Consider the following 18,307-nt stretch of genomic DNA (forward strand, 5'->3'; position numbering starts at 1 on the left):
GAACAAGGAAGCTGGAGTGTTTCGTATGAGTTTGTATGTGAGATTTCCATAATAGTTTCAATGTGAACAGTTTCTATCCAGACGCCATTTTTTCCCCGGGTGTTTACAGGTATTTTCTTGCAACATGAAGAGTTTTTCCCAGGCAGCTGGTAAGTTTACTTGTCATTTTCAATCACTTAAAAGTCGCAACTGAAAAGACCTTTTGAAAACTTCATTTATGTGGTGTCGATCGTTATTGCACCGTATTAGATAGTAAAACACTGTATGTCTACGTTATAACTTTTTTGTTCAAGTTCTCACAATGTTTGCTCCGTCTCCCTAAAACTTAAATCTCTTCCCCTGTTGGCTTTGCCCACGTGTATGTATGCTTAGTCATGTAGGCCTAACCCAAATTATGGCACAGTCATCTTAAACTTAAATGAGTTAAATGTTACTTTTGAAACCGTCATTAATTTTTATTTAAAAAAGGTTAAATTTAATTTTTTTTGTACACGGAAAAGTCAATTTTCATGTTTCTGTAAACATGACAATATAAAAACATATGTGATTATTAATTTTTTTGCGTATAGTGTTGAGTTAATTTTACAAAACCAAATTGTTGTGCACACCATTATGTGACCGTTGTACACAAAGCTCTAAAAGACTAATACCTATTTTCTTCTATTCATTTCTGCATCATTCGATTTATACATACATCTAGGGCATTTCTGCTCTATGTTTCATTTTAGACTGCAAATGAGAAATTACAATTTTTTTTAGTTGTACGTGACTATATTGCGTTCTTCTAGCGTTCGCCAATGTATCTAAGGCTGTGGATAATTTTTCCTTTTACTGCAAAAATCTGTGAGACTTCTAAAGTATTTTTCGCGTATTTTGTTCTTCGATGTATTATAGGTTTTCTCTGTCAATTTTGGAAAATGAGCAGCCAATTTAACCACCAAGCTATTCTATTTCGCCCCAAATCGAATGCTACTCAAAAGGGTCATTCAATTTCGTTTTGGGATTAGTCAAATGTAATGTTGCGTCATTCGAATTAACAAAATAATCATTCAATTTAACAATTCATCAAAGCAGCATTCAAATTCGCAGACGCTTCTTGAGGCGTGTGTGTCACGAAAAAGAATGACGCTACCCTAAATTGAACAGAGTGCTAAAGGAATTTGACTCGACCCAAAACGAAATTGAATGACCGAATTCTGAATTTGAAACGCAGTAACAACTGGAGAGGCAAACCAGCTTTAATTCGAACGCTTGAAAATGAAATTGACTACTCATTTGCCGAATTTGACCGATAAAACCTATATTATGCACTGTTAGCTATGGGAGTTTATTTAGTTGTTATTTAGTAACTTTTAGGGATTTTGCAACGCCATTCAAATCTCGTCGGGAAAAGCCCTAAAAGTTCCCAAACTTGTTTAACCAGCGCGACCCACCCATGCATATCATTAGTGCTCTCGTCACAATATCTAGAGGTTTTTGTTACGATGTCATAATACACTGCCGGGTGTTTACAGGTATTTTCTTGCAACATGAAGAGTTTTTCCCAGGCAGCTGGTAAGTTTACTTGTCATTTTCAATCACTTAAAAGTCGCAACTGAAAAGACCTTTTGAAAACTTCATTTATGTGGTGTCGATCGTTATTGCACCGTATTAGATAGTAAAACACTGTATGTCTACGTTATAACTTTTTTGTTCAAGTTCTCACAATGTTTGCTCCGTCTCCCTAAAACTTAAATCTCTTCCCCTGTTGGCTTTGCCCACGTGTATGTATGCTTAGTCATGTAGGCCTAACCCAAATTATGGCACAGTCATCTTAAACTTAAATGAGTTAAATGTTACTTTTGAAACCGTCATTAATTTTTATTTAAAAAAGGTTAAATTTAATTTTTGTTGTACACGGAAAAGTCAATTTTCATGTTTCTGTAAACATGACAATATAAAAACATATGTGATTATTTGCGTATAGTGTTGAGTTAATTTTACAAAACCAAATTGTTGTGCACACCATTATGTGACCGTTGTACACAAAGCTCTTAAAGACTAATACCTATTTTCTTCTATTCATTTCTGCATCATTCGATTTATACATACATCTAGGGCATTTCTGCTCTATGTTTCATTTTAGACTGCAAATGAGAAATTACAATTTTTTTTTAGTTGTACGTGACTATATTGCGTTCTTCTAACGTTCGCCAATGTATCTAAGGCTGTGGATAATTTTCCCTTTTACTGCAAAAATCTGTGAGACTTCTAAAGTATTTTTCGTGTATTTTGTTCTTCGATGTGCTATAAGTTTTCTCGGTCAATTTTGGAAAATGAGCAGCCAATTTAACCACCAAGCTATTCTATTTCGCCCAAAATCGAATGCTACTCAAAAGGGTCATTCGATTTCGTTTTGGGATTAGTCAAATGTAATGTTGCGTCACTCGAATTAACAAAATAATCATTCAATTTAACAAATTCATCAAAGCAGCATTCAAATTCGCAGACGCTTCTTGAGGCGTGTGTGTCACGAAAAAGAATGACGCTACCCTAAATTGAACAGAGTGCTAAAGGAATTTGACTCGACCCAAAACGAAATTGAATGACCGAATTCTGAATTTGAAACGCAGTAACAACTGGAGAGGCAAACCAGCTTTAATTCGAACGCTTGAAAATGAAATTGACTACTCATTTGCCGAATTTGACCGAGAAAACCTATATTATGCACTGTTAGCTATGGGAGTTTATTTAGTGGTTATTTAGTAACTTTTAGGGATTTTGCAACGCCATTCAAATCTCGTCGGGAAAGTCCCTAAAAGTTCCCAAACTTGTTTAAACAGCGCGACCCACCCATGCATATCATAAGTGCTCTCGTCACAATATCTAGAGGTTTTTGTTACGATGTCATAATACACTGCCAAACAAAAAAAGAACAGACTGGAGATTTGGAGTTCATGGGGCTTTTAAAAGGTTCATAGACCTTGTCAAATCTATCTGACGAGAGAACGGGTTTCACCAAGGGTTTTTTGGTGTAAATCTTGCAGTTGTAGTACACCATAGTGCTTAAAGAAACTTATACGACAGCACTTTGAAAAAAAACATAAACAAAACAAACAAACAAACAAACAAACAGACAAGATGATATCCATTGGTTACAAAGACTCAGTGGCACAAATTATAACAACAATTTTGAAGTTTTGAAGCCTTAAAAGGGCACAAATTCCAGTATCCTGTTATATTTATTTTGATATTACATCAAATGGCATGTGCACAGCCGAAGTTCACGGTTTAGGCTGTCCGGCTTCGTGATGATAAAACTACTGGCCTCATGTATTTACATTAAAGACAGTGGACACTATTGGTAATTGTCAAAGACCAGTCTTCTCACTTGGTGTATCTCAACATAGGCCTATGCATGAAATAACAAACCTGTGAAAATTTGAGCTCAATTGGTCGTCGAAGTTGCGAGATAATAATGAAAGAAAAAACACCCTTGTCACACGAAGTTGTGTGCGTTTAGATGGTTGATTTCGAGACCTCAAGTTCTAAACTTGAGGTCTCGAAATCAATTTCGTGGAAAATTACTTCTTTCTCGAAAACTACGTCACTTCAGAGGGAGCCGTTTATCACAATGTTTTATACTATCAACCTCTCCCCATTACTCGTTACCAAGTGAGGTCTTATGCCGATAATTATTTTGAATTATTACCAATAGTGTCCACTGCCTTTAAACGTCTTTTTTGTTTCTCTCAATTTATTCATCAAGCCACCACGGGAAGAGAGATTTGGGTAGCACACACTACAAGAGGGGCTTCAACGTGGCTGCTCGCCTCGTTTGTTGTATTACTGGCTGTGGCGTGTGTTTGTAAGTACGATCTGGACACCTTCAACCTCCCATAAGGTTGGAGAAATAATAGATGCGCAACAAAAATCAGACAGCCACAAGTTTGTTTACAATGTACGAAAGAAAGGTGTTCAACTTGTTTGAAACAATTTATCCAATCTGGGACTGTATTTGTTTTAATTACAAGTTTGCAGAAACGTTGATTTTTTAGTCACAACACCTGCTTACATTCGGCCCCCATACCAACCAGTACTAGAATGGTCTATAATTATGATGGTTGCCCCATTTTATAAGTCGGTGTCCCCCATACAGCAATTTTTTTCAGTAGCTTAGAATTGCCATCCTGAAAAAAAAAAATCTGATTTTTTTCTGAAAAGTCTCCCTTTTTGAATCAATTTAGAAGAAAGCAATCTCAGTAGAAGAAAATCACTACGACGAGGCAATTTTGATGTACAGGAAAAAAATATGTCCCATACATAATGTGCAGTGCGCAATAAAACTTTGAACGGGGCCAACCCTGCTCGCTGTTTTCTTTTCAAGGCACTGGACACTGTTGGTAATTACTCAAAATAAATGTTAGCATTTAACAAATAACTTGGTAACGAGCAATGGAGAGCTGTTGATAGTTTAAAACATTGTGAGAAACGACTCCCTCTGAAGTGATGTACTTTTTTGGAAAGAGGTACTTTCTCACTCACATAATAAAAGGCTCCGGCCTCTGCTAAGCAGTGCATCTGAAAGCGCACAACACAAAACAATGAACAATGGTATTATTCTTTCGTTATTCTTTTGCAAATTCAAAGACCTATTGAACCCAAATTTTGACAGATTTGTTATTTATGCTTACGTTGGGATACTAACTGCCTCTAGCTACCGGGCAACCTCGGTAGTCTAGTTGGTAAGACACTGCTCTAAAATTGCAAGGGTCATGGGTTCGAATCCCACCCGAGTAACATGCCTGTGATATTTTTTCACAGGACTCGGGAAAGTACTGAGTATACAGTGCTAACACACATCGGTGTATGGGTAAAAACCAAATTTATTAATATTCTTTATCCCCGATGCAAATTTAACATCTATTATAACTAGTCTTTGACATTACCAATGGTGTTCAGGGCCTTTGAACTGTCCCGGCCGTTGCTCTCGACCAATACGCCTCTCTTAATATTTATGCATGAAGTACGTCACAATGCTAACTCAAAACGAGGCGATGGGCGCAGCCACTGCAAGGGATGCGGGAAGTGCGCCCATAGCCTCATTTTGAGTAAGAATTACGACGTCATGCATAAGTATTAAGAGAGGCGTACAGGAATGAGGAAACTGTCTTATAAGCACAGGTGCAAGCTCGCGTGTCACGCCCATGTTTCAACACTTTTTACCTTTTAAACAAAGGTTTATACACACCCACGTGACGCGCTATCCACCAATAGGAATAGCGAAACTGTCTGAGGTGTTAATGAATGGTTATTTATCATGCTTTCCTTTTAGACTCGACCCCTACCATTGAATGTCCAGTCAATAAACTCGATGTTGCCGACAGCGGTGAAAGAACAACATCAGTAGCATTAATTACACCTACTGTCGCAAACGCCGACGTACGGTGTGATAAGCAAAGCTCAGACATTTTCAGTATTGGTACAACGGCCGTAACGTGTACGGCCACAGACGATGATGGGAACACGGCCACGTGCGTATACTACGTCATCATTACCGGTAGGTAAAAACATTACACGTCGGCCACTATGACGTAACAGTATTGCACCTTATCATGACTCAAATAGTAATTACCATTTACTTCATAAAAAAATGAGTGAATTCTCTTTTAAAAACAGACAACCAGGCCCCCACTATCGACAACGTCCCTGCAGATGTACGAGTGAGTATTTCTCTGGAGGACTTGAAGTTTCCGAACGCTGGTGCCGTAGCCAAGTGGCAAGCCCCGGCGACCATTGACAATTCCAACCTGGTAACTCTTTCATCAACACACCAATCTGGTGAAACGTTCCGTATCGGTGAGACCACTGTAAAGTATACAGCAATAGACAGAGCGGGTAACACCGATGACAAGTCGTTCAGTGTCAGAGTGTTGGGTGAGCCTTTCCCCTTATTCAATTAAAGAAACTGGACACTATTGGTAATAATTGTCAAAGACCGGTCTTCTCGCTTGGTGTATCTCAACATATTAGGCATAAATTAACAACCCTGTGGAAATAATGATTGATTTCGAGACCTCAAAATCATATGAGGTCTCGAACTCAAACTCGTGGAAAATTACTTCTTTCTCGAAAACTACGTCACTTCAGAGGGAGCCGTTTCTCACAATGCTTTATACTATCATCATCTCTCCATTACTCGTTACCATGTAAGGTTTTATGCTAATAATTATTTTGAGTAATTACCAATGATGTCCACTTTTGACATTTTGCTTACAAAACAGTTGCTGGAAGAAAACATAAACTGACAAACCTTAAAAAGTTTGAGATCGATCGGCCTTCTGGGTCATACCATGAGAAAAACAAATAGTGAAAACTGATTTTGCACATTTTGCATGACATTGAATAAAACAAATTAAAAAAAACGCTCACTGAGCGATAAACTCCAAACGGGAATAAAAAAAGTAGTTATATGGATTTCTCAACAAATATGACATTTCATACAATAATATTTCATAACATGTTTTCTACTGTCATCATCATCATCAGATCGTGTAAATTTGATGTACATCTGTGATCTTCACGATTTGCTAACCAATTCTGTTTATAATGTCCCTTTTTAAAACAATAAAATCAAGCAACATGATTTATTATACATCAACAAATTACTAAAAATATACAAAAAGACGTAAGTAATAGGAACAACCTACTGCAAAGTATGAGAACAAGTGAGTTTTTAGACCTTTTTTAAGGACAAATTACTCAGTGTTTCATTGGGAGAAGAAGATCGTTCCAATAACAAGCGGGAGGCAGCGACTGAAAAAGGTTCATCACTAACATTAACTATTTGCGTGACTTGCTGACCTCGAGGGAGGCAGTAATGTTAAATAAAGGCAGTGGACACTATTGGTACTAACTTAAAATAATTATAAGCATAAAACCATTCTTGGTAACGAGTAATGGGGAGAGATTGATAGTACAATACATTGTGAAAAACGGCTCCCTCTGAAGTTATGTAGTTTTCGAGAAAGAAGTAACTTTCCACGAATTTGATTTCGAGACCCATATTTAGATTTTGATGTCTCGAAATCAAGCATTTGAATCCACACAACTTCGTGTGACAAGGGTGATTTTTTCTTTCATTATTATCTCGCAATTTCGACGACCGATTGAGCTCAAATTTTCACAGGTCTGTTATTTTATGCATATGTGAATTCAATTCAATTCAATTCAATTTGTTTATTTCAAGGCTATAGTCTTTGAAGGCTAGTCTTTGACAATTACCAATAGTGTTCAGTGTCTATAAGTCAGAGTGCAGAAACATCATATATACACAATATTGTAGGCAATAATGCCGAGTTTTTAGCAGTCGTGTACATTTATTTTATTTAAAAAACAATAATGTTTCAAATTGATGATAACCATCTTGCCTTAATGTTCTTGACTTCCAACTAAAGTTAAACCACCAGATGATGATGTATTTGTCAATGGACACAGAAGCGAAAACAGCATGGCTTGTACGACATTGGTCTGGCCTGAGACAGGGGACCAAGAAACCGAAAGCTACGGCTTATTCTTTTGGAAGCAGGTAGGTTTATGAATATGTTTATACTTTAATTATTTGTTGAAAGGCAGCAAGCAAGCCCTGCTTTTCTAAACTTGGCACTCTAAAGCCCGTTTTACACTACAGTTTAATCCGGGGAATTTCCCGGGAACTTTTGGTCAATCTTTTCACTGGAAATAATTAACCCTGCTCAGGGGTACAGGGTTAAGGGAGTTAACCCCGGGGTAGAATGTTTTTTTCCCGTAAGACGACCGTGCATATTCCTTGGAAATAGTACTCTCTTGGAAGTTATCAAATTGGGATAGTGAGATTGGTTGCTGGGGTGGCAGTGGTATTTCTTTCAGGGAGTTAACTTTCCGGGAAATGGCTCTGTTACAGTGTGAAAAGGGCTTTAGCAAGCATCAAGATGGAGAACATAAACCAGCAATATCAGAACACAAATACACTTTTCTCATTCACTTTTGTTAAAGGCACTGGACACCATTAGTAATTGTCAGAGACAATATCATTCTCACTTGGTGTATCCCGACATATGCATAAAATAACAAATCGAAAAAAACAGTAAACCGATAGTAAAATCAAAAATCTAATAATTTACATTTGTTAATGAAGAATAGTTACAAATGTGTAAGACACATCACTAACTTAGGTGTTTGATATTAAAATCTATGATTTTAAATTAAAGCAAAAACTTTACAACTAATGAAGTTAAAAGTTCTACAGGTAAATTACACTACATGCATCTTCACTTAAAGTGGATAGGGATTCGTTTCATGGACAAAAAACTTGATCGACAACTTGTTGATAAAAATCCCTTTAATCTTTACAGGGGGACCCTCGACCGTTGAATGAACAACGAACTATCCAAACTGCAGATGCGAGTAAAACATACGTTAAGTATGAACGTTGCGGTCTTCTTCCCGGCGAGTTGTACAACGTTGAAGTACAGAATGAGCCAGCCTCGGAGAATGTTGGGAAATTGCAATTCTGGACAAGTGAGTAAAGGTTGAATATCAATTTTAGGCATTGTGTTTTTCTGTTTGAACATTCAAAAACACCCGCACATCTGTTTGGAAAGACGTGATGTTATTATTCATGCATTAGGCCCTCCCATTTTGGTGAATTTTGGGTAAATGCAGTTAACAAATCACAGTATACAAATCTATCCCTGTGCATGGTTACTCCACCTCATACAACCCGCGCGATTGAATGGTTCCGTCTGGTCAACCAACTTACTAAACAGTGCAAGCATATTTAAAGGCACTGGACATCTTTGGTAATTGTCAAAGACCAGTCTTCTCAATCGGTGTATCTCAACATAACATGCATAAAATAACAAATCTGTGATGGCTTGAACTCAATTGGTCGTCGAAGTTGCGAGAGAAAAAAGGAAAAAAAAAAAACACCCTTGGATTTTAAGTTTCTTGGTTTTCTTTTATACTTGACGAATAAACATTTCAGTTCAATTTCAATTCAACTCAATTTATTCAAGGTGTATCTTTACTTATAACTTTGCCTGTCAATCAGCATTACGGTGGAAAAAAACCACAAAAAAACCCACCCACAATCTATGACCAAACCTTTAAAGAAAGTTGTTTTGTCCCCTCTTTAAAACACAACCTTTCATTGGAAAAGAACACTATAAATCAAGTAAGGTCAAATGTTTACAACTGATATCATGTCTGTTTTCTTCAGAGCCGAATCAGGTCCTGCTTCTGAGTGCAGAGCCGGGTGCAGATAATACATCATTTGATGTGTCTTGGGAACTGAGTTCTGATAACGTGGATCAATATCTTCTACAAGTATATAACTACTATGACAATGGTAATGTGTATGCTGAGTACTTTACCAAGACGACTGATAACACACGCATTGAGGGGATTCCGCCCGGTACTTATGTCATTGTGTCTATATCAGCTGTGATTGGTTCCGGTGATATGCGTCAAGAAGGGGCTATCAGTTTCTTTATCACACCAGGTAGGCATACAGTAGTTCGTTTAGTTCTCAGCATCAGAATCTTCGCGTAACACCAACTCACTGAGTTCAACAGTCCGTTTTTCAGCGTGTAATTCTTCGGAACCTCTTTCACCATGGTCTAAAGCTTCAGACCAAGTAAACAAAATTCCAAGCCATAGGTCACCTGCAGCGGATTTTACGAAACGCTATTAGATTAATCATAATCTCGAGTTAGTAATTAACGGAACTTAACTCGTCCGTAAGTCCTAAGAATAGTCATAAGTTAGGAAGAGTTGGGTGAAATCGACGGCTGGAAGCCAATGGGATGACATGACTGAGAAAGGAGCGGCTATGAGTCCTTAGCGAATGATTGAGTACAATTCCTACGGTTATTGATGGAATAGCTTTTTTAGTTGAAGAATCAAAGCAGATACTACATGCAAGGGGAGAAATGATCATCAATATTACACACTGCCCCAAAAATTGCATCGAAATTAGTTTCTTAATTTCTTCTAAAATATTAAATAAATACAGAATAAAGAAACAAAGGCGTTGCAATGAAAAACAACTGTTAGATTCGCACGTGAAAATGCTTCGGAAAAACTGCTGCAAAACTGAGAAGAGATGTTTGTTATGGTAGGTAGGCCTATAAAAAGGCATTAGTATACACATACATAATGACTCGCAATGAGGTTACTAGTGTACGCCTATTTCCCCGTGGGTCTTTGAGTGACCAGAAGAGGCCCTCTTCTTTATGTCTGTGATGGGAATAAACGGTTTGGTAAACGTCCCCAGCTGGAAAGTGTTTAAAAGGCACAGGGGTCGATTTCAAGAGTTAGGACTAGTCCTAGGAGATATTAAAAACTTAAAGCTAGTCCTAAGTTAGGACGAGTACCTCGCCCTAACTCGAGATAAGACTAATCCTAACTCTTTGTGAAGTTGTCAAAGGCCAGTATTCTCACTTGGTGTATCCACACATTTTGATGCATCCAATAACAATCTTGTGTGCGTTGGTAAACTTGTTTTCTTGTTATTGGTTTACAGCACTTCCTGCAGTAGACGAACTCATTGCGTACAACTACACTGAGTCAACCATAGCAGTAGCGTGGGGAGTGTCTGACATCAACAGCCCACTGTTAAGTTCCTCGGAGCCTTTTATGATATTCATCACTCCCGAAGGTACCAAGGAGAGCTTTCAAATCATCTCTAGCGGCCCTCTTGTGGCAGAATTCACGGGTCTTGAGCCCAACACCGACTACGAGATTAAAGTGATCCATAATGTGATGCAGGTGTCACTGACTACAACGCAGAAAACAAGTAAGTTGCTGTCAGACTGACGTAAAGTGTAATAAAAGGTATTTAAAAAGCGCTCTAACTATTATTTAGAGCGCTTTTTAAACAAAGGAAAGATGTACATTGCCACAGGAAAGAAGAGGGTTTTGATTATCCCAGGACATCCCCATCGTCAAACATTTCGTCTACATTTTTTTTAAAGCATCGGCTTTTTTTAAATTGTAGTTTAGGTTTGCACACCGGCGCCCTTTGTCAGTATGCCATAATATTTACCGATAAAAGATAAAGGCCTTACAACTTCATGACCTGCAAAACGCACATGTCAGTTGGTATAGGATTTCAAACTTTGTGGCAGTGTGATAACGTGAGGTTTGAGATAGCACCATGTGTAAATCTCTTTGGGTAAGAGTTAGTTCTGAAAATAATCGATGGTTGACAACTCAACGTTTTGATCAGAGTGCTCTGATCGTCTTCTGGAGAATGACGATCAGAGCATACTGATCGAAACGTTAAGTTGTCAACCACCAGCTGTTTCAGAACCAATGCTACACTCAAACAAAATTTACACACATGGTGCTTCCGCAAATCTCACCTAACAAGTCAATTGCGAAATAAGCTTCTTCTTTTTTTAAAGTGTCTTTACTAGTTTCAACTGGGAGCTGGTTGACTGTAACTTGTGGCTCATATTATCGAGCATAACAAAGTTGTCTACCAAATCTCATCGACTTTCGTTATCGCAGGACCGGTGAGGGCAAACAACGTGCGAGCGACTGCCGTCGAGTCTAGTTCCATAACGCTTGAATGGGAACAGTCAACGACAGAGGGCGTCAAGTACGAGTTGTACATCTCACCCGGTGAAAGATCAGATCCTATTCCACTAGAAGCAGAGACAAGGTGGGGCGTAATACTTTGCAAGCCAACCTTTAGCTATGCCATTTAGTAACGCCATATTTCACTGAAAATAGACAAGTGTAGGACTACTTTAGTCTAAACACGTTTGCTTTCAAATATGTAACTGTACTCTGACGATGATCAGAGTACACTAGAAAAAAAGTGAGAACAAAACAGTTAGGCTACTGTACAAAACATATAGAACTTGATCTGGAAGAACGTCTGAACTTCAACCTAAAAGACCTCACAGCTGTCACCACAAGAAATCATAACCCACTCACTCTTAGAATTCCATCCTCTAGAACCAACGCCTTTTATAAATCATACTTCCCCAATACTGCTAAAGATTAGAATTCACACCCCTTTGACACAACAACCCAACAACTAGCCACTCATGGTCTAGACGTACACTCATTAGGCGCGCATATACCAGGAGTTCCTCCTTCCCGACCTGACTTCATTGAGTGTTGCTCCTGGAAAGGAGCTGTTCAAATTATTCCATAAAGATCAAGATCAAGATCAGAGGCAATACTCCTTCCCAAAACACGTTCACGTGTGTGCGCCCTCAGGACTGAAACAAACACTTCATATTACCCACTTCATTCAAGCTTAAAGAAACATGTTAACATTTAGAAGATGATCACTGTTATTTATGTTGTCATTTTTGCCCCCCCCCCCCAGCTATACTTTCAGCCAGCTGAAGAATAACACCGAGTACTTCATCAAAATTGTTGCTACCTACGATGGTATGAAGAGTGTCCCTGAGACTCTGCTGGTAACCACTGGAGTGACAAAGCCTACAGTTCCTAGCTCTGGTCAGTTGGTTTAAAACTCATGATGTACTTGAGCTTTTAGAAACCTAACGTAACTTACTTGAAAGGCCGCCTTTCACTCTCATGTCTCAAATACAATACTAATGTACCATTCCAATAACAAAATTCTTAAACCATAACCATTTTGTACAGCACTAATGTACCATAACATACAACACACCATATCACTTTGCTAACATTGAAATTATTGTGATTGAGGAATTGGAAATAAATGTTGTATATACTGAACTGAACTGAACTCAACTACAACAATCATGTGCAATCTCATGTCAACAAAGGTCTCAAATACAATACTGACCATCGCAAATAAACAAAGGTCTTAACCATAACATTGATGTATCGTCACTCATCAAGTCTCAACTACAACACTAATATTCCATCACACATCAACGGAGGTCTTAACTAAATAAAGCTACTGTACACCCAACAACACTGAAAAGTAAAGACACATATATAGAGAACAATGTCCAGACTGACAGTAATGCGAAGATTGGGACAATAAAATTGAGAGAAAACTATGTTTTGCTTTCCCAAAAGGAATTTTTTTTCGCATGCAAGCAAGCCGTAAACCCATTAAGTATGTCTTTGATTTCACAATTTTTCTTAGTACTGAATGGATTGTACTCATCATTTCACTTTACTAAATGTGGTGCCAGTTTATATTCTGGTTGGTTATAAGTTGGCATTATGGAACAATCTCCCGGAACATTTAGAAAACATTGACTCCATTGTTAAGTTTCAGATTGCTTTAAAGACGCACTTGTTTAACATTTAATTCATCCATTTTTGTTTGTTATCCAGTACATCTTATACTTGTATTATGTTGTGTTTTTCTCTACAGCCCCTCGGGACATTTTTTACCCCCATAAATGGCCGACCGTGTTAGTTCGCACAGTAAAAGGAAAAACCACGCAATTTCAAGGCAAACTTGTGTGGATCATTGTATTCTATTTTTAAAACATCTAAATGCATTTTATAACAAACTGTTACAAACGCTTTTTATATAGACAAACTCGTCCAATCCAAGGCAACGTGTTTCTTTAAGTCTCTTCCTCTTCTTTGCCAACACTTCTTGTCAAAGAAAGTAAAGATGCAGTTCTTTGGATTTTTTTCATTGCAGCTTTAACCACGGTAATTATAGTTGCAGCTGTTCTTGGTTGTGTTGTTCTTGTGCTGGCATTGGTCATCCTCGTCGCCTGCATCAAGCTACGGAGACTTCAGGTATGTCATGTTCACTCCCGGTGGTGGCAGGGGATTCTGTCCCCCTTACGGATAACTGTGTACAATCTAATTCTGATAGCGCCCTCTGTTGAACCATCCTCCTTTAGCCCACGTTAATTCCCCCAACGAGGGACAGATTCTCCGGCTGACATAGGTGTGGCAGGAAAAAAAATCACTTCAGTCGACTCTCATTATAACAAGGTTGCATGCGACTGGCCAAAATAACCTTTTGACAAAGAATAGTCTCGAAATCAAGGCGGTAATTGTCAAGCGAGGTGCAGCTACGGGGACGGGACACACTTCCTCGAACAAGGGAAGCAGAAAAGAAATACTTTTTATACTTCTCCCTTTTTGACAGAAAACGACGGGGACAATATCACACAACATTACACATCACACACACAGATCAACATTTGAGACCGACAGTTCAGAATAGACAACGATTGATTAAAGTAACTACAAGCATAACATGAGAAATGTAAACTAATAAATTGTGTAAGGGAGGTGTCGTTGAATAAATGCAATTACAGTGTGAGTAATACTGTATTGGCTGTATAGTCACACGCACGCCTATGAATGGGGGTGTACACACGCACAATTTTAAACATCTTATTATACAAATATTGACTGCTTCGAGTGGTATCGTTAAAAACGACGACTCCCGATGTGATCTCCAGAGCGTTCTGCCGAGGGAAAATGGAACGGTGCGCCTCGGGAAAATAGAACGCTCCGGGAATCACCGAGGGAGTCGTAGTTTTGACCATAGCACGAATAAAAGCAGTCAATATTTCTTTTATAATACCCCAAGAGACTATTTATCATAATTCGTACACGTACCGTTCGTACGTGTGTTTCAGATACACAGATGCACAACTGATTGGGTTCGAGATGGGTAAAATACGTCTGGGTACTGCACACCGTGTGATAGTCGTCACACGGCAAACGATGCACTATCATACGACCGCCGGCTAGTAAAACTAAGACATATCATGTGACGCGCTCTATCTAAACCAATGAAAAGGCAGAATATTTGTAAGGGGTGTTATAAAACTGTTTGTTCGTTCATAAACCACGTTGTAAGTCGTTGTTATTCGTACCAATTATAAGAATCGCTCTACTTGATGCCTTACTCCATAGGCAAAGGGCATCAATCTAAAAAAATCAATCAATTTAACTTTGGTCTTCGCTGGCGTTTCCTCAGTAACAAACCGAATCCATATAAGCTCTTTTCCTATAACTAAGAACCACGCGTAAAGCCTTACTACACGCGGAGGCAATGGACACAATCGATGAAATTGAATGCAACGATAGAGTCGTCAAATGGCATTAACGTTCGAGTAGCTCATGCCGGCCACTTTTTATAATACCCACGTAAATATTACATCGCAGTAGATGCATTACAGACATACACTGATGCTACAGTTGAGAAGAATTGTTTCCAAAAGAGATTGTGAGCCGAAAATAAACTCGCTACTAGTCTTTTACAGGTATTTTAATATGATAAAGGATTGGTTTAATTGATTATGAAGTTCATCTAGAACAGATGTTGTAGGTTAAATATGTTTTCCCTCTGAAATCAAGTCGTATTTGAGGGAAACTTTATCAGAAAACATAAAAACCTCCAAAACGCAACAGCTGATAAATTAAATATTCATTTATTTATTTCATATCATTTTTATCAGGGTCAGTCGTGAGGTCTTCTGAATAGCAAAAAATATCAAGAAAAAAGCTCCATGAAGAATAACATGTAAATTAAAATGAGCAAAAAGAGGGGTAAACACACGCAAAATCTCTAAGATAAAAACCGATTTACTGAACAAATTTTCAAGGGAGAAAAAAATCAAAGCAGCAAGCTACTTACAGCCTTATCTATCCGATCGGTCCATTTTAACCCATCGTCATCAATCACACCAAGACACTTAGTTAAATGAACTCGTTTAAAGGGTTTTAAAACCTTTTTTGTAGATCGAATTTTTTGGCCATGACATGAACCTGTCCTCACTGTTAATGAAGATGTATGTATAATTCACATGTATAAATTTCAGCTACATTTAGTTGTCCATTTTTAAGAAAAAAGATGGAAAACACAGAGCGATATGTTCAGGAGATTCGCGTAAATACAAGAAGTGGTAAATACGTTGTGTAGACTTTAATATGCTAAAAATGTTCGTCTCTCGTGACATTTTTTGTCCAATTTACCCACAACTACAGCACCTTAACAAGTTATAACTTTAAGGGAAGCTTTATCACGTCAGTATCTTAAACCATGCCAGTTAAATGTAAATCTGTGGACATTGTGTTTTGTGTCCTATACACAAAGTACTCAAATCCTTTGGTACAGTGTCGTTTACTGCCCTCTAAAGTATACATTGTCTGTTAAAGATCTCGTAAACATCAATGGTTTGTTTTCCTGTTTGAAATGTATTATTCAAGATGCGTAGATAGATCTGCGTCAAAGCAAGTGATTTGTGTGTGTTCCACTTAAAGACACTGGACAGTTGGTAATTGTCGAAGACCAGTCTTCTCACTTGGTACATCTCAACATATGCATCAAATAACAAACCTGTAAAAACTTGAGCTCAATTGGTCGTCGAAGTTGCGAGATAATAATGAAAATAGAAAACAAACCATTTCACACGGAGTTGTGCGCTTTCAGATGCTTGATTTCGAGACCTCAAATTCTAAATCTGAGGTCTCGAAATCAAATTCGATGAAAGTTATTTCTTTCTCGAAAACTACGTCACTTCAGAGGGAGCCGTTTCTCACAATGTTTTATACTAGCAACCTCTCCCCATTACTCGTTACCAAGTAAGGTTTTATGCTAATAATTATAATATATTATAAATAATAATTAATCATTCTGAGTAACTACTAATAGTGTTCACTGCCTGCCCCGGAGCCTAATGTAAAATGTTTCTTATATTAATATTCTGTTTTGCCAAACGCAGAAAAACTCTCCACAGGTTAATGCAAAAGCTGGTCAAACAAACGTAGCCATGGACACACCACGTGGACCAAGGAGAGGGGGCAAACCCGTAAGTTGTTTTAACTGTCTATAGGAGGTATAGTGGGTGTACCACTATTCCCAAATTTGTTTAACTACTTGTTTATATTGTTTTGTTAACTTTCCCAGCCACTTTTAACACAATATGAAACATAACGGGATATCATTTGCAATGTTCGGAATCTTAAATCTTACAGAAACAACAACTTTAACATTAACGATTACACATTTTTGATAAATTCTGGGGGTTTATGTACATAAATATAATGTTTATAATATAACAAACCACAGGTCAAAACTCTGTATGTGAAGCAATTGTTCTTAAAAAAAACCTGCACAGTGATGCTCTGAATTTTGTGGAATAATGTTTGCAAAAGATGTCTTTCGGTAGGCCTACGCAGGTGGCACATTTTTGCCATGCCTTGCTTTTACATGATGTATATAACCGACAAGTCCTTTCACACAGCGGATAAGTATTCCACGAACCAGATCTCATACTAATTCACTGTCCCGTTCAACTGTAAGAAAATAAATGTCTTCTTCATCCATCCCTTTCCGTTAGGACAAGCAAGAGCAGCAGCAGGACTACGGTAGTGAGTATGCTGAGCCAGCAGAGCTGGGAATCATCAGCCAACGCAACCATGGAAGAAGAGACGACAAACCAACCAACACTCAATACCAGAACTCATCTGTCTTGGCAGGAATAATGAAGTTCGGGAGGAACAAGCCCACGAATTAAAGCGTCTGGAGCCCAGATTGCAACTCCATATAGGCCCTTTCCGAAACCACGGCTTCGGCTCCAGAATCGGCTCAGGCTATAGATTGGCTCCACAGTAGCTGTTTTGACAATGGGAGACTTTGGGACGCTAGGTGGCAGCAGACTTACCAGGTAATTTTCCATTGTTTACGTAGTTCTGAGCGTGCGCACATGACCGAGAACAAAGGATTTTACCTGGTAAATCTGCTGCCACCAAGCGTCCCAAAAGTCTCCCATTGCGCGTGCTTTGCGTTAGTGATCAGGGCTTCAGACGATGGAACAGAGCCTGAAGCCGAATCCATAGCCGAAACCGTGGATTCGAAAAGGACCAGAGAATGCCGATGAAATATACTCGCAGACTATTATTTTTTTAAATTTGCGTTTCCTGAATAATAATTTTTTATTTAGTAATAATAATAAAAGGTTCCACATACAGATGACAAGAGTGTATTCTTCCGGAAACAATGCCAAATTTCCTCAAGTGTTTGACATTTTGCAAACGCCACGAGGTAGTAGAGACAAGTTAAACCAAGCGGAACAGGTTTTGTTCACGCTTCACACGCTTGAACGGACTTGTTGACAGTGCACTTTCAACTCGTGTAGTACATTACACTTACATGAAAGGTAAAGTAAGGCACCAACAACTATACGCCAATTTTTTTCTTGCTTTTCCTTTAGTCAATGTTCAGTGATATGGGAAGAAGACAATCGAAATCTGTACCATTTATTGTGAAAAAATTTATTATGTTGTTTATTAATGGAAAAAAGTGTATATACATTAGAACTTGGATTGTGACTGAAGCAGTTCT

The 18,307-nt window shown here is 38.2% G+C and overlaps 1 protein-coding gene across 2 annotated transcripts; it reads left to right on the forward strand.

The window, feature by feature from the left end:
• Nucleotides 1–9: 9 nt before the first annotated feature.
• On the forward strand, nt 10–17,659 carry LOC117291093. Of its 2 annotated transcripts, none has more exons than XM_033772620.1 (13): nt 10–149; nt 3,749–3,847; nt 5,315–5,539; nt 5,659–5,916; nt 7,437–7,567; nt 8,373–8,538; nt 9,239–9,520; nt 10,544–10,816; nt 11,533–11,686; nt 12,365–12,498; nt 13,637–13,737; nt 16,686–16,772; nt 17,304–17,659. In XM_033772620.1, the coding sequence occupies exons 1-13, from the start codon at nt 125–127 to the stop codon at nt 17,478–17,480; spliced, it is 2,112 nt and encodes a 703-aa protein (XP_033628511.1). In that variant the 5' UTR covers nt 10–124; the 3' UTR covers nt 17,481–17,659. The 2 variants fall into 2 exon arrangements, with proteins under 2 accessions (XP_033628511.1, XP_033628512.1); XM_033772621.1 differs by lacking the exon at nt 10–149 and adding an exon at nt 1,466–1,554.
• Nucleotides 17,660–18,307: the final 648 nt, after the last annotated feature.

This window comes from Asterias rubens, chromosome 6 (assembly GCF_902459465.1).
Source record: "Asterias rubens chromosome 6, eAstRub1.3, whole genome shotgun sequence".
NCBI lineage: Eukaryota > Metazoa > Echinodermata > Asteroidea > Forcipulatida > Asteriidae > Asterias > Asterias rubens.